Below are 17798 nucleotides of genomic sequence, written 5' to 3' on the forward strand. Positions count from 1 at the left end.
AGGGGTGTTGGGCACTTTTCGGCTGGCTGGCCTGGATATGGGAAACCAGCTCACAGAAGCAAATCTTAGGCTGGTTTATTATAATAAACTATGTTTGTTGGTTTAGCCTACCGAGGAGGGCGGATAGTTGAGTATTATACGTGAATGACAGGAATACTGACTGAAAGTGAAACTGATTTGCAAGACTGGAAATGGCTACTATTGTAAGTAGGATTCTATTTAGGCTGATATAAACGCATTGTAAAATGTTACCATTCTTTCACAACCTACATTTTTTACATCATCTTTACAGGTTTTTAACGTGAAAACCACTAAGTTTCGATTTCTGCATATCGTCATAAATGGATGAGTTCATTTGCATGCCTCTACAGGTCTTAAGTTTGTCTGCGCTTAAAGGATTACAATGAGTCTTAACGAACCAGTTTGTCTTAAAAGGTGCTGTATTTTTGAGTTTTTATCACTGTGTTTTGAAACGAAGAATCTTGACGTGTTTAGCTCATATTTATCTTTGGTAGGCTATATAATTGCTTACAAATCTTTATGTGTTGATTTCAAGCCAATCCAAACGAAAAAGATCGGAGTCTCACTCACCCTTTAGACAAGAGTCAAAGAGAGCAGCTTCTCCTACATCCAGCTGTCTGTCAACGAGGACAGACTGGTCAATAGAGCCACCAACCAACTTCAAAGATGGAGAGACATCTCCTTTGCATTCAAGGTGAATTTTATATGAATACAAAAATGAAAGCACATTTTACTCCATGATCATGTTTCCAATAACTGTGAAATATCAAAATAACAAGAACCTAAAACAATCATTTAAAAAAATTAAAATGTTTAGTGTAAATTCAGATTTTGGATATATGGGGCACTTTTAAAAGATGTAAGGTGGTCATCAAAAAAATTAGATATAGTCAACAAATTGGAATTGGGCATCAAGACCTGCAGTGTAAGTGCGGCCCAAGTGGTGCTCACTGCAGAGCTAAGCCTGTCTGACACAGATTGGAGTTTTTTGCACACGTGTAAACACAAAAATCCGCATAAGATCCCATTTTTTCACATCTGTTTTGAACCACTTCCAAATGTGGTTTTTAATCCGATACATGTCCGATATCAGGATGTCTGACCTACGTCTAAACACATATCCAATTCCAATATCCAAGTTAGAAGTATTGCGCAGTTTGTCTTAAAATGTGCTATATTTTTTAGTTTTTATCACTGTTATGAAACAAAGAATCTTGACGTGTTATTTATTTATCATTGGTATAGAAATGATTACAAATCATTCTGTGTTGATTTCAATCTAACCCAATAGAAAAAGATCAGAGTCTGAATGCACTGCCAAAAAAACATGGCAAAAATAAAAAGTAATCAAAGTATCTTTCCATGTATGTCTAAGGAAAACTAACCGTTTTATAGTTAGACTACTATAAAATCTAGCATGTGCCCAAACAACCATTTTTGCCCCTAAATTAACCTCAGTGACCAACCACAACCCTAAGTGGCTGTGAACTTTTCAAAGGGCAATATAAATCAGGACGCCTGCCATATTTGCTGATATATAGGGAGACTATTGAAATTACATTTATTAGTTAATTAAAATGTAGAAATATGAACGTTTTTATCACACAGTTCTGTTTGACATGACCTTCTTCTCACTCACCCTTTAGACAAGAGTCAAAGAGAGCAGCTTCTCCTACATCCAGCTGTCTGTCAACGAGGACAGACTGGTCAATAGAGCCACCAACCAACTTCAAAGATGGAGAGACATCTCCTTTTCATTCAAGGTGACTTTTATATGAATACAAAAATGAAAGCACATTTTACTCCATGATCATGTTTCCAATAACTATAAAATATCAAAATATCAAGAACCTAAAACAATCATTTAAAACAATTATAAAAAAAATAATATTTTTATAAGACAAGGCATCAATTTCTAATCAAACACATACGCCATGCGCCAACACATTTAAAATGAAAGTTGTTTTTAAAATGTTTACAACATTTACTCCAAAAGTTTAGTGTAAATTCATTTTTGGATATATGGGGCACTTTTAAAAGATGTAAGATGGTCATCAAAAAATCATATTGTCAACTAATTGGAATTGGGCATCAAGACCTGCAGTGTAAGTGCGGCCCAAGTGGTGCTCACTGCAGAGCTAAGCCTGTCTGGCACAGATTGGATTTTTTTTGCACACTTGTAAACACAAAAATCCGCATAAGATCCCATTTTTTCACATCTGTTTTGAACCACTTCCAAATGTGGTTTTTAATCCGATACATGTCCGATATCAGGATGTCAGAAGTATTGCGCAATTTTTCTTAAAATGTGCTATATTTTGTAGTTTTTATCACTGTTTTGAAACGAAGAATCTTGACGTGTTTAGCATTTATTTATTTATTTATCATTGGTATAGAATTGATTACAAATCATTCTGTGTTGATTTCAAGCTAACCTAAAAGAAAAAGATCGGAGTCTGAACGCACTGCCAAAAAACATGCTAAAAATAAAAAGTAAACAAAGTATCTTTCCATGTATGTCTAAGGAAAACTAACCGTTTTATAGTTAGGCTACTATAAAATCTAGCATGTGCCCAAACAACCATTTTTGCCCCTAAATTAACCTCAGTGACCAACCACAACCCTAAGTGGCTGTGAACTTTTCAAAGGGCAATATAAATCAGGACGCCTGCCATATTTGCTGATATATAGGGAGACTATTGAAATTACATTTATTAGTTAATTAAAATGTAGAAATATGAACGTTTTTATCACACAGTTCTGTTTGACATGACCTTCTTCTCACTCACCCTTTAGACAAGAGTCAAAGAGAGCAGCTTCTCCTACATCCAGCTGTCTGTCAACGAGGACAGACTGGTCAATAGAGCCACCAACCAACTTCAAAGATGGAGAGACATCTCCTTTGCATTCAAGGTGAATTTTATATGACTACAAAAATGAAAGCACATTTTACTCCATGATTATGTTTCCAATAACTATAAAATATCAAAATAACAAGAACCTAAAACAATCATTTATAAAAATAATAAAAAAATGATCTTTTTATAAGACAAGGCATCAATTTCTAATCAAACACATACAATGCCATGCGCCAACACTATATTTAAAATGACAGGGTTAAGAGAAAACGAGAGACCTCACCAGTCGCCAGTTATTTTTCACTGAAAAGTGACAACCCAATGAACGTTTCAAAATGCAACACGTCCGACCTAAGGTGAGGACATTTATCATATTTGAACTAAAATAAGTTATCTTTACTATTACTATTACTGTAATAAAAAGAAATAGCCTAAGGACATGACACTATTTTCTTACAGAGAAAGAGCAGCTTCTCCTACACCCACATGTTTCTCTTTGAATTCTGACTGGTCAAAAGATCCACCAAGCAACTTCAAAGCTGCAGAAGCTTTCCCATTAGATCCAAGGTGAAGTTTTTCTTACTTATATTTATTTATTAATATAAATAACAGTTTAAAACTCAGCCTTAAAGGGATAGTTCACTCATCAGTTACTCCCCCTCAATGCCATCCACTATGCTTTCTTTCTTCAGATAAACACAAATACATTTAGGAAAATAATCCATCTCTGCGAGTCAATAAAATGCAAGAGAATGTGTGCTGCTTGGTTGATGCTTGAAAGCGAAAAAAGCTTCTTACCCACACATTGATTCATCCACTGGGGTCGTATGTATCACTTTCACAACCGCTGTGTGTGGTTTTTCAAGCTTCAACCAAGTGGCACACATTGGCATTATATGGACTTATTAAGAGATTATTTTCCCAAAACAATTTTGTTCAGGTTTATCTGAAGAAAGTCATATACATAAGGGAATGCATGAGGGTGAGTAAATGATTATTTGAGTATTTTCATTTATCAGTGAACTATGACTTCAAGCAATGTGACAGCATTGTGCAGAAAAGACATTTTGAGAATGACTTTAATTTTGTGTCTTCTAGACTGCTGACAGAGCAACACTTAAAATGTCCTTTGTGCAAATTGATGTTGAAGGATCCAGTGTCCATCCCCTGTGGACACAATTACTGCAACAGTTGTATTAATGCATTCTGGGACAACTGTGCAGGAGAATATGCTTGTCCACACTGTGATAAAGCATCAGAAACACGGCCAGTTCTGAGCATAAATGCAGCTCTGGTTGAAGTGGTTAAAAGCATGAAGCAGGCAAGCTTCAGTCCAGCCCTTCCACCACAATCCTATGCTGGACCGGAAGACGTGGCCTGTGATTTCTGCCCTCCTAAGGGCAAACTGAAATCGGTGAAGTTTTGTTCGAACTGTGGCACGTCCCTCTGTGAGACTCACGTCAGGCAACATTACACAATACCAGCACTACAGAAACACACACTGTCAGACGTGACTGGAGACATTAAGACGAGACCCTCGCAGCAGGGTGAGAACTCCGACACCAGCTTCAACAGCACTGCCAGCGGACAAAGCCATCGCACAGATAAACCTCAAGACATTATAAAGGTTTGGTATCCTATATGATATTATGCGATATATAAAACAATGCAGCAAATTTGACTATTACTAAATTAATAATGCATACTTTATTAAAGTTCTCATGAAATGGAAGTTGCGATAGATGGAAAGGCTGCATTTACATTACATGGTTCAAGTGACCCAATTCCAATTTTTTCCATCCTATACGGCACAGAACAGATATGACCCACAAACGTATATGCAGGAGAAAAAAGCACATGGCTTCCGATATTCTCAGATCAGTTTCAGGCCTCATTCATGTGGAAATAAATCTGATATGAATCGGATACATGCAATTGCGTCTGCCATGTAAAGGCACAGATAGAATATTCCCCTGTCAATGCGAGTCGTACGTCATGCAAAAATTATTTCCATGCTTTTCATGCTTGTGTATGTTGACCTAGTTTCTTTGTGTGTGCCAGTTGGCCTAATCAAGTTCACCTGTTATTTTGTTAATAGGTTTGGTCTGTCCATTTAAGCTCTGTGTTTCCCTCAGTTCTTTGTCAGTTCTTGTTGCGAGAATTGTCTGTCCTGTGTCTTCCTAAAGAGTTAATTGTGAAGTTCCTGTCTGTACTGCCTAGTTCTCCAGCCCTGCCTGCACGGTCTCCTCTCATCCCTTCAGCTCCTCCTACACTGGCTTCGCCTCCCCACCTAGATTTGCCACGAGTTTCGTGTTCGCCAGTTCAGCCCTGCTGTGTCGACCACATAGCTCCGCCTAGATCTTCCGGGCCTGTAACTCCCCCTTGGCTTGTCGAGCAGTCTTCTCCACCTTTGCTCCTCGCCCCCCTCGTCCCTACGACTCCACCAGGCTTTCTCGTCCCTTCTGCTTTGCCTTGGTCAGTCGTCACTCTACCATCGCCACGGACTTTCAGGCCTTCGGATGTGCCTCATCCCTCTACCCCAACGGCTCCAGTGGGCTTCTCCTTCCCTTCAGCTCTGTCTTGGTCCTTGGTCGCTCTGCCTTCACCCCGGTTGCTCGTTGCTGCGGCTCCACTCTGCCCTCCAGGACCTTCGATGTTTCCCGTTCCCGTCAACTCTTCAGCTTTGCCTGGGACTCCATTACCATCGATTCCATCTCAGTCACTTGTCACCCTGGTCATACCTGTCAAGCCTCCTCCATGGCTCCTGCGTCCCTCGACACCCCCATGGGCCTACACCCTGGCCCTTTTGCGCCGGCTCCTCCAACCTTCATCTCCACCTTGGCCCTGCCTGTCCCATGTCCCTGCACCTCCCACCTAATCCCCCACACATATTGCTATGGCCAGGGGACACACCTTCCACGAGGAGGGTGATATGTAACGTGTATATTCTGTTTTGGTTTGGTTCTGTTCTGTTTCTGTTCCATGCTTGTATATGTTGACCTAGGCTGCGTCCGAAAACCTAGGCAGCTGACTTGTTGCCTCGCTGCCTTATCAGACAATGGCTTGTAAGGCAGCGTTTGTGCATGAAGGCACCTCACGAAACTAATTTCGGACAGACTTCTTAGGCAGTGTAACCGTTTACTGGTCCACAGCAAAATAGAGATAGCTTTGGTGAGAACTAAACAAATATTTAATTACTACACTAGTAATTTCTCGCTAGAAATGACATCAGAAGTAGAAAATGTTGGTAAAAAAACGTATATTTACATGCAAACTGACTTGGCAAAAGCAACTTTCGGACGCCATCTTTTTTTTCCAGCTCAACTGTCACAGAATGGAAAGCACAGGATTGTGGGATATCAAAGGCAACGAAGGATAAAAATATGCCGCCTTTCAAAATCGATCAGATGAAGGTATCTCAGGAGACAGGAAGTGAAGCTAACATTAGATTCGGATGTGCCTTGGTGCCTTCCTGCCTTGAAATGTGTCCTCCGAAGGTAGCAACTAGGTAAACCTAGGGTGCTTCTCAATATCCCTCCTCGTTTCCTCGCTCCTCCGTCCTCCATCCTATGACCCGGAAACCGACCAAGCTCAGCCATCTTGTAGGACATCTCAATTCTCTAATTGCACTTCGAGGAGGCGAGAATCGAGGAGTGAGGAGGCCTCCTGAGGAGTCATGAGCGAGGGTACACGGGTGTATCCTTTGCGGAAGTGTTTTATCAACTAAACGTGACGCACGTATAAATTCTCCTCCCCCTTCACATCTTGCCACAGTTTATTCATTATTATTATTATGTTTACATGTACAAGACACAAATGTATGTCAAACAACAACAACTGACAGTTGCAGAATTATATCAAAGCACAAGAAAATGAAAGAAACAAACTGTAATACTATACAACAAATAAAAAGCAGTTAATAACTGGGAATAATTAGTTGTTATTAAAGGTCCCATGGCATGGCATTTTTCTATTATTTTATAATGTTTCCTGAGGTGTACTTATATTGTTAGTATGATTTTTACATCATAAAATGTCATAATTTAGAAATAAAAGGCATTTTTTCAATACTGATGTTTGCCCTGTGGCTGAATGCCCTGTTTCAAGAGGCGTGTCTGCTGTGAGACTTCAGTAAAAACGCCCACTGTTGTGATTGGCTGACATCTTTGCATTTGAAATGAGAGGAGGGGGCGTGGTTTAACGAGGTCTACGAGGCACGAGCAGGCACGAGCTGCTGCCAGAGAGACGGATGGACCGGAGTTCACTTCACATCAGTTCTGTCAGTCTCAGTTCAGTGAACTGTTGTAGTTACAGCATATACTTCAGGTTATTAGTCTATTTCTAGTCGGAGGGACTGTCACTCATGTCAGAAAGTTAGTAACTTTAGTAAATTATGGATCAGCGCTGACTGGAGACGCGAACCGTTTAGAACGATTCCGATTTGGTGAACTGATTCGGTTCACTAAAAAGAACCGGTTCAAAAGAAAGATTGTTCGCGAACCGGACATCACTAATGTACCAGAGACAGAGCTCAGCGATTGCTAACAAAGTTATTTATAGTAACTACTGAGTTGTGAGAGCGCTGTCTGTCAGCGTGAGTTTATTGTGTTTGTATCTGAGAGTTCTGAATAAACACGAGTCCCAGTCACGCCGAGTCCGTCTTCATCGTTATTACCAACTTTGTAACACATGCAAAGTACCATTACAGCTGTCAAGATGAACGAGTTATGAGTAAGTGTTGATAATAGCATTATTTTTAGATATTTTCCTATCATATGAAAAGCGTCAGTGACGCACATTGAGTACACAGCGCAAACAAAGACACAACAGCAGTAATCGAATGTAATCCAGTTTATTGTGGGGATAGCTGGCTAGCCCGGATATGCTCACGCTTACCCCCCTTCTGCTTAATCTCGCGCCGTGTATGGCGCCTCCGCTGTGGGCCAGATGCAGTATTGGGGGTCGGGGATGTTGAAGGCCGACCGGCCAGTGCAGCCCGAGCTTCGGCGTGTGTGAGGTTTATCTCTAAAGATGTTACTCTGCTGATGTTGAGCAGAAACTACTGTATGCACATTTTAGAACAGATAGACGCGACGAGGACGTACAAAAACACTGACTCACAAGATAGAAAACACAAAAACACCGCTCTGTCGGGAGAGAGAGAAGCCGCAGTGTGTGCACGAATAATAAATAATTAGCTACACATAAGAAATCACTGATCACAGATCAGAAGGAACTGAAAAAAGACTTCTGTTTTCATTTGTACATCCAAACACTGAGAAACTGCCAGCGTTCACTCGTTCACAAGCAATGATCTCTCCAGCGCTTGCATGGACGTGCCAGATTCTCTGGGTGGAGGAAAGGGAGGAAACCGTTCCTGCTTGGACGTCAAACCAGGAGACTTCAGGATTGGCTCGTCTGGCCTGTCATTTTCTCAAAGGCAGAGAAAGACAGCCAGAACTCGGTTTTACACCGATCAACATTTCTATCCACTTGGGGACAATATTCAGGCTAGGGGAACTCATATTAATGTTGAAAAACCTCATAAAAATAAAATGTCATGCCATGGGACCTTTAATAACTGGTAATATTAAATAAAATATGGACAAATGTGGTATTAATAGTTATCTCTAATGTTCAAGAATCCCGATGTGCAAACTAAATCCAGCGGTGTAGAGTCATCATTAATTGACGACGCTTTGAAGTGACGCTAAAGGGAGCGAGGATATATCATTTCACTTCATTCAATTCCTCCGTCCTCAAATCTTTTCCTTGCATCCTTCCCTCGCATCCTAAAGGGGTGGAGCTAAGACGCAAGGAAAGGAGGCGAGGAAAGGAAACGAGGATGCACAAATAAGAATTGAGAAGCACCCCTAGTTTCTTCGTGTGTGCCTAATTACTTTCACCTGTTATTCATTGTGTTGATTGGTTTGGTCTGTCTATTTAAGCTCTGTGTTTCCTTCAGTTCCTTGTCAGTTCTCGTTGCGCTATGTTTGGTTATTTCCATTAGTACGACTATCTTTGGTTGTTTCTCCAAATGTTTAGTTTAAATTCAGATTTCGGATATATGGGTCACTTTTAAAAGATGTAAAATCTGATCTAGTCAACAAATCGGAATTGGGCATCCAGACCTGCAGTGTAAGTGCGGCCCAAGTGGTTCTGACTGCAGAGCTAAGCACAGATTGGAGTTTTTTGCACAAAAAATCAGCATAAGATCCCATTTTTTCACATCCGTTTTGAGCCACTTCCAAATGTGTTTTTTTTTTTGGCTCTGCAGTGAAATGTTAGCCTGGATGCCATCCGAACTTAGCCCCGCCCACAACATTTTTACTCGGGCAGTTCGGTCTGGACTTGCTCAATAGAGAAGTAATTATGCCCTAACAGAAGCTGTTCGGACCAATGAAATTGTCAGGGCGGGCTTTAGACGATGATGGACAGATGATAAACAGTAGCGTAATCATCACGTCATCAAAGAGCGCTTGGGTTGAATTCGTTCTAATCCTAAACGGAGAACTATGCATTCACCTTTACTATTTCTCTCAGAAATGATGATCGTGTTGGTAAGTACTCTGTGTATCCTTAAATTCTTTTTTTACAACACCGGCATGGATCGTTTACACTCATCTTTTTCTTCTAACGTTAGGCTACTTATTCCAGCGTGCGTGCAGACAGGGTTGCCAAGTTTTTACAACTAAACCCGCCCAATTGCTAACGTTCCTCAAAACTAGCCAAAAACAAGCCCAATAGCATTCCAGGGGGGTTCTCCGGGAAAAAAAGGCATTTGGGGGGTAAAATATGTGTTATTTTGGCAGGGCTGCCTGCTAAAATTCGCATTCCTGGGTCTGTATATCACATAATTGGGGTCGCTTCAACCCGTGGACTTGGCAACACAGTGCAGTTGAGTTCTGTTGACATTTGACAACTAACGTTATACGTCGCTCTGTCGCTCCGTTGCTCTGATTGGTTGTAGGTCTATCCAATTGAGGTCTTTCCTGGCTCGGTTGAAACAAGCCCCATAATCACAGCCCAACGGAGCAGTATCAGACTCATATTCTGACTAGAATTGAGTATGACGACGTCAGGCTAGTGAAATGTCTTCTCGAACAAGAAAAAAATGTAGGGCGGGATTTGATTTTGTCCATCAGGAAGTGATTGGATGGTTGTGGTTTGCTATTGCTCTAATGCAGGGGTGTCCAATCCTGCTCCTGGAGGGCCACTGTCCTGCAAAGTTTAGCTCCAACCCTAATCAAACACATGTGAACAAGCTAATCAAGATCTTGCATGCATACTAGAAACTTCCAGGCAGGTGTGTTGAGGCAAGTTGGAGCTAAACTCTGCAGTACAGTGGCCCTCCAGGACCGAGTTTGGACACCCCTGCTCTAATGTCATGTGAGTGACAGGTTGTCCTGTGCTTGTGCCAGTAAACAAGCCATCAGAGAAGAGATGGTGCTGCAATAGGGAGGGGAAGTTGTTTTTATTTGAATTGCGAGGGCACATGAATTAAAACAATGATGTGCACGCATAAATACTGCAATATTCCATTAAAAAAAAATAAGAATTGTCAATTTCGATTTCATTGTCACTTTAATTTGCTTGATGTATTTTTTATTTTTTTTGTAGGAGATGGCAGTTGCCGCCAAGCCTCAGACACGTCTAAAAAGATCTGCAAAAACCTTCAGACCTAAAAAAAAAAAAAAAAAAGATAATGTTAGCAGTATTGAGTTCTCCACACTACAGCAAGAGGTTTCAGGGCTTAAAGAAAAAGTTTCACAGTTAGAGACAAAGAATTCAATGAAAGAAAAATACGAGGACGAAGAGGATTATGGAGAGGGATATGATAATGAAGAAGACAGTGAGGAGGAGGATGACGACTATGGAGTGGAAGATGAAGATTATGAGAAGGATTATGGAGAGGAATATGATGATGACAATGACGACTATAGTGAGAAAGATTTTGATGCAGAGACTAGTGATGGAGAGAATGAAGATGAGGAAGACTATGATGACGAGAACAATTCTGAGGAAGATGATGATGATGAGAACAATTCTGAGGAAGATGATGATGATGAGAACAATTTTGAGGAAGACTACTATGATATGAACAATTCTGAGGAAGACTATGATAATGAGGACAATTCTGATGAAGATAGCGATGAGGATTATGATAAGTATTATTAATCATCCCTGCTTACAGTGGCTGTTGCTTTTCTTAATATACATACAAGATCATGTAGCAGTAGAAGTACATACATTTTCTTAATGATCTTTCTGCAAATACATTTCAAAGCATTTGAGTGGGAAATAATTACAGTTAAAACAGCCAAAACTCTGGTTTCATTATATGCATTCTAGCACTGTTAGTGAAAGTTACTTTTAAAAGTAACGTGTTACCCCCTAAAAAAGTAACTAGTTGCGTTAATTACTTTTTATGGAAAGTAATGCGTTATGTTACTTTAAAAAAAAAATAGTCACTGGGATGGGCTTGCTTGTTTGTTTTTATTTTTTTTAAAAAGTTCTATTTTTGGCAAATGTGAAGGCACTTTCACACCAAAAGTGAAATGAATAAGCCTCAGGCTGAAGGAAATGCAAATCCATGCCCGTACAGTACAGAGCACAGTTAAAAATAAAAAAACCTTTCAGCTGTGCTGCCATTCTTACTGTCAATTTCTTTCAACATGGGTACAGAAGAACTGTCAGTCAATAAATGGGAAAACTAAATAAATTGCGATACTTATTTGAAAAAGTAACTCCAATATTTTGTTGTAAAATTAAAAGTAATCTGATTACACCAACACTGACTGTTAGTAATATTTCAAAATGAACAGTATTTACTGGACTAAAGTTTACCTGATTATCCCTCACATTCTTTTTTTAAAAAGAAATTAAAAAGAAAAATCCTGTTAAATGTGAGTATCAAAAATAATGCATTTTGGGAAATCTCTCAGTCATCATTGTATTGCATTGCATTACATGTTTTGCCCCGACAATAAAAACTACAGAACTTTGGTCATAAAACTAAGCATTTTAAATATCATATTAAGTCATAATTCTGGAATATATACAGTGACAACTGATATTTATGTGCATTTTATGTAGGCTATGTAGTCTGCAATACTATAAAGATCTGATTGATTTATATATATATATATATATATATATATATATATATATATATATATATATATATATATATATATATATATATATATATATATATATATATATATCATATATACAGGTTGTCCTATATATATCCTATATATATCAGATATATATATCATACTATATGCGCCATAAAAGCCTGGAGCATCAAATATGATAATCAACAAACAACACATGCAAACACATTATTTTAGATTGTCTAAAGGTTCAATAAACTGTTCCCTTAAAAAAAAAAAATTTTTTTTACTATTGTTTCATGTCAAGTTTTACATCAATGTCCTATTTTTCTACAAACCCATTGTATTCTGCAATAAAATCTTCTTTCAACTAATTTCAAAATGGACTGATTTAAGAGAGCAATTGAACAACAGACAAAGTTTTAAAATCAGTATGTTGGAGAATAATTCATTAATTACTCACACTCATGTCGTTCCATCCAAACCTTTAAGACTCATCTTCGGAACACAAATGAAGATCTTTTTTTTTTTCCATTACAGTCGCAACTGACACTTTAACGCATCAAACAAAACTGAAGACACTTAATCACTTTGCCCCGTCAAGCGAACATGCTTGAGCTTCCGTTTACCACTGATGTGTGCGTTGAGGAATGTTAAAAAATGAATAAAAGCCTAAATTATCTGTTCATTATACAAAGCGACCATGCCTCTTCAGAAATTTTTGACTAAACTTCTCAATTCACATGGATTAGTTTTACGATGTCTTTATGAACTTTTTGGCATGGACTTGGTGCTGGTAACCCAATGCACAGGACAATGATGACATCAAAAATATGAATGATTCTGAAGCTGAAAATACAGAATTATTTTAGACGAATATGCTTGTACTCTGACTAGATACATTTAAAATAATGTAGGCCACTTTTTACTGGTCACAAGACATTTGGCATTATTAGGACCCACATCACAAATATCCCCCATTGCATTATTATACATTATATTCAACATTAGTAGTTTAATGTAGTACTGACACATTTTTCTTGCACAGTATTTTCATTTTGGTTTACTATACACAATACAGATTATCACTATCCACAGTTATCCAGCATTTTTGTATTGGGATATGTGACACGATATATTGTTACATCCCTAGAAATTAATTTAAGAATTGTCATTTTTGGGTGAACTAACCCTTTAATCTCAAACAACTCTGAACTGACCTTGAATCAGGAACTATGGTATTGGGGGGAAAACACACATTTTAAATCAGAAAAAAAAAAATCACAGAACAGAAATTTAAATACTAAAAACGTAAATATTAAAAACGTATAATGTTTAATAAGCTATAAATTCTTAAAGGTGTTGATTGTGTCTGTCGGTCTTGGTAGGTCAATAGATTACCATTCACTCCCCAGAATGACATGTTTTAGCTCCATTACAGCAGGGGGCAGTAAAATACTTATGCTTGATGCTGCAACCTGAGCGTTTTTTGTTCGTTTTAACTACATGTGAAACGAAAGCTCGTGGTGTGGACTCTTTTTTTATATTTAAATGTGTGAAGTTAAAGTGGATATTTGGACGTTGTATATCAGTCACGTTTTTAGCATTCCCCTCGAAACGGTCTACGTTAATGTTTGTCGTCGTTGTTGCGTTGATTCGCGTCTTGTCACCCAGTCTAGTAAACTAAACATGCTTAAAGTCTTAACAGCGTAGTGTCATAGCTATAAACTGATGTTTTTTATTTATTCAAACACCGATAAACCTTGAGGATGTCTGAAAGCAGCAGTGAAGATGAAAACTCTGCAAGACTGAAAGAAGCTGTCTGGTGCTTTGGACCACAGAATGTTAAGATCAATGGAAAAGGTAGGCTAACGTATATCAGTGTTTTATAGAGATCTTTATTTTTTTCGAGATGTTTGCAATGCATAGTATGAAATGAAATTACTTCACTAACCAATTAAGCGTTGACAGATATTACATAGATATCCCAGTACTCAGTGCTGCCTTTATCCCACACAGGTGGAGGAAACAACGGCACACGAAGTCGTAGGTGAGTCAGCATGAAACGCTTTGAGATTGGATTTAAGTGATTATTTGGTCATAGTTAATAGTTTGGTTAACTTTGCTACACAGAGTCGATGTTTCAAAGCATGAACATGATGGGAATGAGCTCGGGACAACACCGGAGTTTCAATCCCATGTGGCAAAAAAGTTAGGAGCCATGTTAGACGGGTGAGACGCTACAAAAAAATATATATATATTTCTCAAGTTCAACTTCTGAGTATATTTGTCATTTATCTTTTATTTCTCAGCTTGCCAGTACAATTTCTCTGCCTCACTCTCGTTTACAAACACACTTAACTATAGGTGCATTTCAGAAGTGTTTTCTGAGACTGTTGACTCAGAACCTGGTCAATCCAAAAACAGAGATGAAAAAGAGAATGAAGAAAGTAAGCAAACTTTAAAAGTGACGGATGTAAAAACATACATAATATCCACTAATGTCTCAGGATTTCAAATAGCTCAATGTTTCATGTCATTTTCTAAAGGTTTCCGTCTCTTCTCCACATCTGCCTCTGGAAATTGGATGGAACAATCACCTCCTCCACCTCCAAAAAGGAGACCAATTCCCAGCTCTAGGTGAGTCTGAGTCCTGCTTATGATAGAACATGCACACATTCTTTTAGTTCACCCAAAAGGAAAATTCTGTCTTCAGTTACTTACCCTCATATGAGTCCAAACCCATAAGACTTTTGTTCATTTTAGATGTATGATATATTGGCCACCGTATCATAGGGATAGGCGATATCTTATCGTTTGCGAAATACCGGTAAAAATTCTCCCCACGATAACAATTAGTCTTCCCGCGATAATAACGATAAAGCCTAGTTGATGACACCACCCATTCGCAGCTCACGTGCAGAGCGAAGACAACTATGGCGGAAGCTGCCGAGGAGTTTATCGCTAAACGAGGAGCTACCTGTGCAATCTGGAACCTGTACACACAGATGTATTTTCACTCTCTGAGCACTTGGACTGAGCGCTTGAGAGATTTGCGCTTTGTCAACAGTGTATTTGACGCACAATAAACACTAGTGTGAGGCGTGCGACTGATAACGCTCTGTGTTTCACACACTCAAAGAGAGAGCGAGAGAGTCTCATACCACACTGAATTGACGTGCTACATGCAAACAATATTCTTTGTTGTATTTTCCTGTAAAATAACGGCGTTCATTTGGAATTATTCAGCCTTTATGAACAAGAAGAAACTAATGCTCAAAAGCCAATCTCATTGGCTGGTGCTCACCTATTACTGTCCCTGTTCGATTTCAGCAAATCAGTTCGAGCGAACGATGACAACATGATTAATATTCATGAACCCTGAAGCTCATCAATCCTTAGTGTGGTTTATATTGTTAGTAGTAGTAGAATTCGTAGTATTATCTTATTAGTATTATTGTTAGTTTATTATTTTTTTTGAGAAACACTGAATGACCAACAATGTCTTAAGCACCACCACCAGTCCTAAATTCAGTTAAAATTACAAATATGCATTCATACTTTTTCATTCGCACATGATTACCAAGTTTTAGTTCAAATTACTTGTTATATCATTAAATTATTATTTATATCTATATATAGTTTGCACCATGAGAATATGAATAAATACAGAATCTGTGTTTACATTTCAAACTTGTCCTTGATTCAAATTATTATTGTTTGTATTTTGTGATGTTTTTCATCACTGTTGCACTATTCAAACATTCCCTGCACTTTTACAGAAGAAAAGTATATCTGCAATTTTTCAATTTCTGAAAAGGCTGGTGTATGTTTTTTTAATTTTTTGATGAAATGTTTATTATGGAGCATCTATCTATCTAAATTATCAACAAGCTAGTAAGTTTATAATACATTTTACATGAATGAAAATCTATATTCTGTTCAAAGCATCTTGTTTCCCTATTTCTGCAGTGACAGTGACAGTGAGATGGAGATGAGGCTTAGAGAAGCTGCTGTGTCTGTGGCAGACATCCTCGGCCCTTTAGCCCAAACCCTCACAGAGAAAAGTACAACAAACGTAGAGTCTGGAAAGGAGGACACAGTCACAAAGAAGACAAGGAAAAAGAAGAAAAGAAAAACATCCACAGGGGAAAGCGAGGAGAGAAGTATTCATGTGTCAGAGAAACCGTCTAATGGAGAAGGAACAGAAGTGCAAACAACTGTGGTAGAGAATTTGACAAAGAAAAAAAAGAAGAAAAAGAAAAGAAAACAGTTGGAGGAGGGCAGAAAGGGCGATGATGAATAAAAGACTTTATTGTTCTAAATGGCAATTATTCTGTTAGTGCTGTTTTGTATGTTTGAATGGTGTTTTATGTTCATTGAGCATTAACAGTTGACTGCAAAGTTTAAAGAACCTGTTTCTGGCCAGTTTAGCATTTGTATGCTATAAATCCCCCCTCCCCCTCTTAAAAAAAAAATCAATAAAGTAACATTTATTTTGCCATTTTACTACAACTTAACTGTCCTTTTATTGAGCATAATTTAAGGTTTTGTGACAAACATCATCATTAGCATCAGTAGGCAGCAGATAGCAATATAGCAGTTTGGATTTTTCAGTGACAGATCATTGTTTTTCGTTTCGTTTTTGCTCTCAGCAGCTTTTGGAAGTGGTATTGTCATCAGTAGCTGCAGCTATTGTGCAGTAGAGACCATTTGTGTAGGGATGTAAGGGTCGATGTCCCCTGGTGAAGAGGAGAGCAGGTGTGAAGGATGGGTTTCACTTGTCTGGGTTTGAGGGTAGAGCTCCAAACTCCCCGAAGACACTGGAAATTTAAAGGTGAACTTTGTGAGATTTATGATAAAATACATTCTCTTAATCCAGTTTATTGTACATTGACTACTATTAGTATGCCATTCATGGCTTTATATCCCCCAAAAGTGTAAACATTGAGCCTTCTAGAGACACCATCTAAACAATGAGTGCGGTTATCTCAGATGTGTCATGCCAGCTTCACACATACTCCGTTTGCAGTGCGTATGCAGTACATATTGTAGTACGTATGCGGTGCAGGAGCAACACATGCTTGGACGCGTTTGCTGTGATCCGCGGCTTTAAACACAATAAATATAAACAACGCAATATTCGATTCATTGTTTCTATGTAGATGTATACATTAAGATTCTCAAGCACATGGCTAAACATTTAAACATGATACTTCTCTAATGTAAAACTTAAGTAATCACAAATACTTTAAACTAACTTACCATCCACACCAACAGCCGTAGAAATTGTCTCCCATGCCTTTTCTTTTAAATCGCTATATGAAAAGTCCTGCGGGTCATGCAACACTTTGTGTTTTTCCACCTCACTGATTAGACGATCGTCATCCATTGTAGCTTTCTTGTTCCGAGTAGTTCTCCGACTACTAGCATGTCACATAATCAGTGTTGGGGGTAACGCATTACAAGTAACTTAAGTTACATAATCAGATTACTTTTTTCAAGTAAATATATGGGTTCCTTTTTCGAAATGAGTAACGCAAGTTACTTTGCTTTTTCCATTCATTGACTGACAGCTCTCCTGTCTCCATGTTGAAAGGAATCGTAAGTGCAGAAGCATTGTGTTATTGTGGATTTAGATGTTCCCGGGGTTGAAGTAATAAGATTAGGCTACCGTGAAAAATAGTAGTATACTTTAATTACATGCACTTATGGTACTACATTTTCATGTCAACTAAGTGTTCATTTTGACTACAAACGATGCAAATTCTGTGCGTGCAAAAGAGCATGGATGCGAAA

General features: G+C 38.5%; 3 protein-coding genes across 9 annotated transcripts in view; 2 read left to right on the forward strand and 1 right to left on the reverse strand.

The window, feature by feature from the left end:
- On the forward strand, window positions 1-11888 carry LOC307133148 (uncharacterized protein). 3 transcript variants are annotated; one of them, XM_079827979.1, is made up of 9 exons: window positions 1-203; window positions 293-435; window positions 557-715; window positions 1668-1784; window positions 2818-2934; window positions 3137-3235; window positions 3339-3446; window positions 3978-4506; window positions 10500-11888. In XM_079827979.1, the coding sequence occupies exons 2-9, from the start codon at window positions 404-406 to the stop codon at window positions 11055-11057; spliced, it is 1719 nt and encodes a 572-aa protein (XP_079684105.1). In that variant the 5' UTR covers window positions 1-203; window positions 293-403; the 3' UTR covers window positions 11058-11888. The 3 variants fall into 3 exon arrangements, with proteins under 3 accessions (XP_079684105.1, XP_079684104.1, XP_079684106.1); XM_079827980.1 differs by having other exon boundaries at window positions 159-203; window positions 372-435; window positions 10500-11663; XM_079827978.1 differs by lacking the exon at window positions 293-435 and having other exon boundaries at window positions 10-203; window positions 10500-11663.
- Window positions 10332-17798, reverse strand: part of hnf1a (HNF1 homeobox a) — a 22583-nt gene continuing 15116 nt past the window's right edge. Inside the window, exons 10-11 of one of the 5 annotated variants that reach the window (XR_013817371.1) lie at window positions 17265-17425; window positions 16500-16822 (exon numbers count right to left, since the gene is read on the reverse strand). Coding sequence is in view for 4 of the 5 variants with exons in the window: in XM_079827981.1 (XP_079684107.1) it covers window positions 16692-16822 (131 nt within the window). In the remaining variant the exon portion in view is untranslated. Of the gene's footprint in view, window positions 10561-16496; window positions 16823-17264; window positions 17426-17798 lie in introns of those variants that run through there. The other 4 variants (XM_079827983.1, XM_079827984.1, XM_079827981.1 and 1 more) reach the window with 4 other exon arrangements.
- On the forward strand, window positions 12536-17137 carry cUnh12orf43 (chromosome Un C12orf43 homolog). Its single transcript, XM_079827988.1, has 6 exons — window positions 12536-13861; window positions 14018-14048; window positions 14132-14230; window positions 14367-14449; window positions 14549-14639; window positions 15972-17137. The coding sequence occupies exons 1-6, from the start codon at window positions 13768-13770 to the stop codon at window positions 16303-16305; spliced, it is 732 nt and encodes a 243-aa protein (XP_079684114.1). The 5' UTR covers window positions 12536-13767; the 3' UTR covers window positions 16306-17137.

The sequence above is a fragment of the Gobio gobio genome, assembly GCF_949357685.1.
Source record: "Gobio gobio genome assembly, chromosome: 10".
NCBI classification, from domain to species: Eukaryota; Metazoa; Chordata; class Actinopteri; order Cypriniformes; family Gobionidae; genus Gobio; species Gobio gobio.